Source organism: Perkinsus marinus, assembly GCF_000006405.1.
Source record: "Perkinsus marinus ATCC 50983 genomic scaffold scf_1104296960410, whole genome shotgun sequence".
NCBI lineage: Eukaryota > Perkinsozoa > Perkinsida > Perkinsidae > Perkinsus > Perkinsus marinus.
Genome location: NW_003206160.1, coordinates 43,840 through 45,775, shown reverse-complemented (window position 1 = coordinate 45,775; position 1,936 = coordinate 43,840). Strand labels below are relative to the sequence as shown.

Here is a 1,936-nt window from a genome sequence, read left to right as displayed (position 1 = left end):
TTGGGACAGCTATTGAGGCAGATGCAACATATGGTAGATGGAGAGGGTTACTCTGGGATGCAGCTGCTGGTGGCGTACTGTGGTCATGGAGCTGAGGATGGGCTTGTTGTAATACTAAGGGCAGGGGTGTTGAACTGTAGTAGCTTTAGTGATCTGATACGTTTTGCTTATACACTATGACGATACGTGTTGGCTGGCAAGAGGACATAGTGAGAGGTTGATTTGAGAGTTGGGCCACTTTTCCAGATTCGTTGCGTGGATGGTAGCACTATGAATCTCACGTATGACTTCTTGTTGCCACTTCAACGAGTACTGGTTGGTTGTAACGTCAGCGTAATGGTGATGTGTGATTGTTGTCGTCCATATAGCAACGAGGCGAGGATAGAGGCTAGGATAAGTAAGATGAAGCGAGCGAGGAGTATGCGGCTTCTGCCGAGTCTACGAGAAGATTATCGAGAAAATGATGCGTTGCAGGTGGAGTTTGGAATTTTACGGCGCGCGAAAATTTTTGACCGGCTTGACTCTAGGCAACCTGAAATGATTTTTATTTTCGGCAACAGTCCGGGTCGGCGATGTTGGGATGCGATATTACTCCGAGCCTTCGCTCAGCTCCCAAAGGGCCGGCCCTTGGGGAGGCTGTTGAGGTCCTGGTCGATTGAGGTGGCCAGGCTCTCTGTTTACCATCAGAGGCTGTGTGTAGTGGAAGACGACTCTGACCGAGGAGTGGTTGAGCTTGTATGGTGAGGAGTTGCTGTTGTGTAGAGTGTGGTGACGCTAGAAGGATGACTGAGTGCTTCAATGCCACGCGTAGTGCTCGACGCTGTTGGGTTCTTCCCTACCTCCTGTGCATGTGAGTGTATTGCTGGCTATGTGGTGTTTTTATGTTACTCTGATCGGTGTTGGATTTGTGTTATAGTGGCTTAGGGGATCTGTAGATTTGATCGATTTGATGCCAGCAGCTCCAGAACCTTCCGAAGGCGATCAGAGGGAGATATACCTCTGGGCTCCCTTCTATCTCATCAACTATGCTATTTTCCTTTTAGTATGCGCATTGCATGTACTGGTTTATTTTCGAAGTCGCGGAAAGTCCCGGATTGATGGTAACGTTATCTTGACGGTTTGAGGGGTCGACTTGATTTGTCAGGGCACACGGTTGACCTTCCCACAGAGGGGGTGGCTCAGCGAGGGTACCGAAGGGACTATTTGGGCACTGGTGTGAAGTGGCTGGGAGTATTGTGGCTGCTGTGGCTTCAACTGAGCTTGCTGTTACTCGTCATTGGACAGTAATTTAATCGAACTTTTGGAAAGTGGTCATCTTGAGAGTTCGTAGGTATAACGGTGCTTGGCCGTTCTATTCCGTGGATCTCGAACCAACTTGGAACAGCTACACACGAGGGTTCCTGGCTGCTTGGGTGGGCTGAGCTTGGGAATCCTGTCGCTTCTTCGATCACCTGTTTATCAGGTCACTAGTACGACAGCTCTTATGCTCCTCAAGAGGTTTGAATACTTCTTCAGCACGCTGTATTTACTACCGTGTGAGCTTATCTTGGCTGAGTAGGTGTGGGGGTATATTTCTCGGTATGATGATGGTCTCTATGATTAGTTATGTGATGATGACTGCTACGACTGTTGATGAGTGCGGTGGTGGAGTTATTCGTCATTCTGATCTATGCAAAGTTGAGGTCAGTCCACCGTTTTGATCGATCGATTCGGTGTGATCTTCGTGGTGAATGCAGTCATGAGCTAATGCGAAGGAACTCGGTGAAGTTTTGAGTGACTCGAGGCGACGAATCTGGAGCGGGTTCGTCTCTCGGTGAGGATTGTCATGACCTATCTCATAGAAGTTCTGTGGTAGATCTCCGCTTATGTTGGGATCTCGCGCCAGATTGGACGCTGGAGTTCGATCCCGGTTCGATTCCTGGGTTGGACATTTTTC

At 49.0% G+C, this 1,936-nt stretch overlaps 1 protein-coding gene across 1 annotated transcript in view; it reads left to right on the top strand.

The window, feature by feature from the left end:
- Window positions 1-1,044: 1,044 nt before the first annotated feature.
- Pmar_PMAR019632 (hypothetical protein) overlaps window positions 1,045-1,936 on the top strand; it is a gene marked incomplete at its 5' end in the record, with an annotated part of 2,626 nt that continues 1,734 nt past the window's right edge. Inside the window, 5 exons of the mRNA XM_002772736.1 lie at window positions 1,045-1,057; window positions 1,145-1,283; window positions 1,331-1,412; window positions 1,463-1,554; window positions 1,604-1,682. Coding sequence (XP_002772782.1) covers window positions 1,045-1,057; window positions 1,145-1,283; window positions 1,331-1,412; window positions 1,463-1,554; window positions 1,604-1,682 — 405 coding nt within the window. The remainder of the gene's footprint in view (window positions 1,058-1,144; window positions 1,284-1,330; window positions 1,413-1,462; window positions 1,555-1,603; window positions 1,683-1,936) is intronic.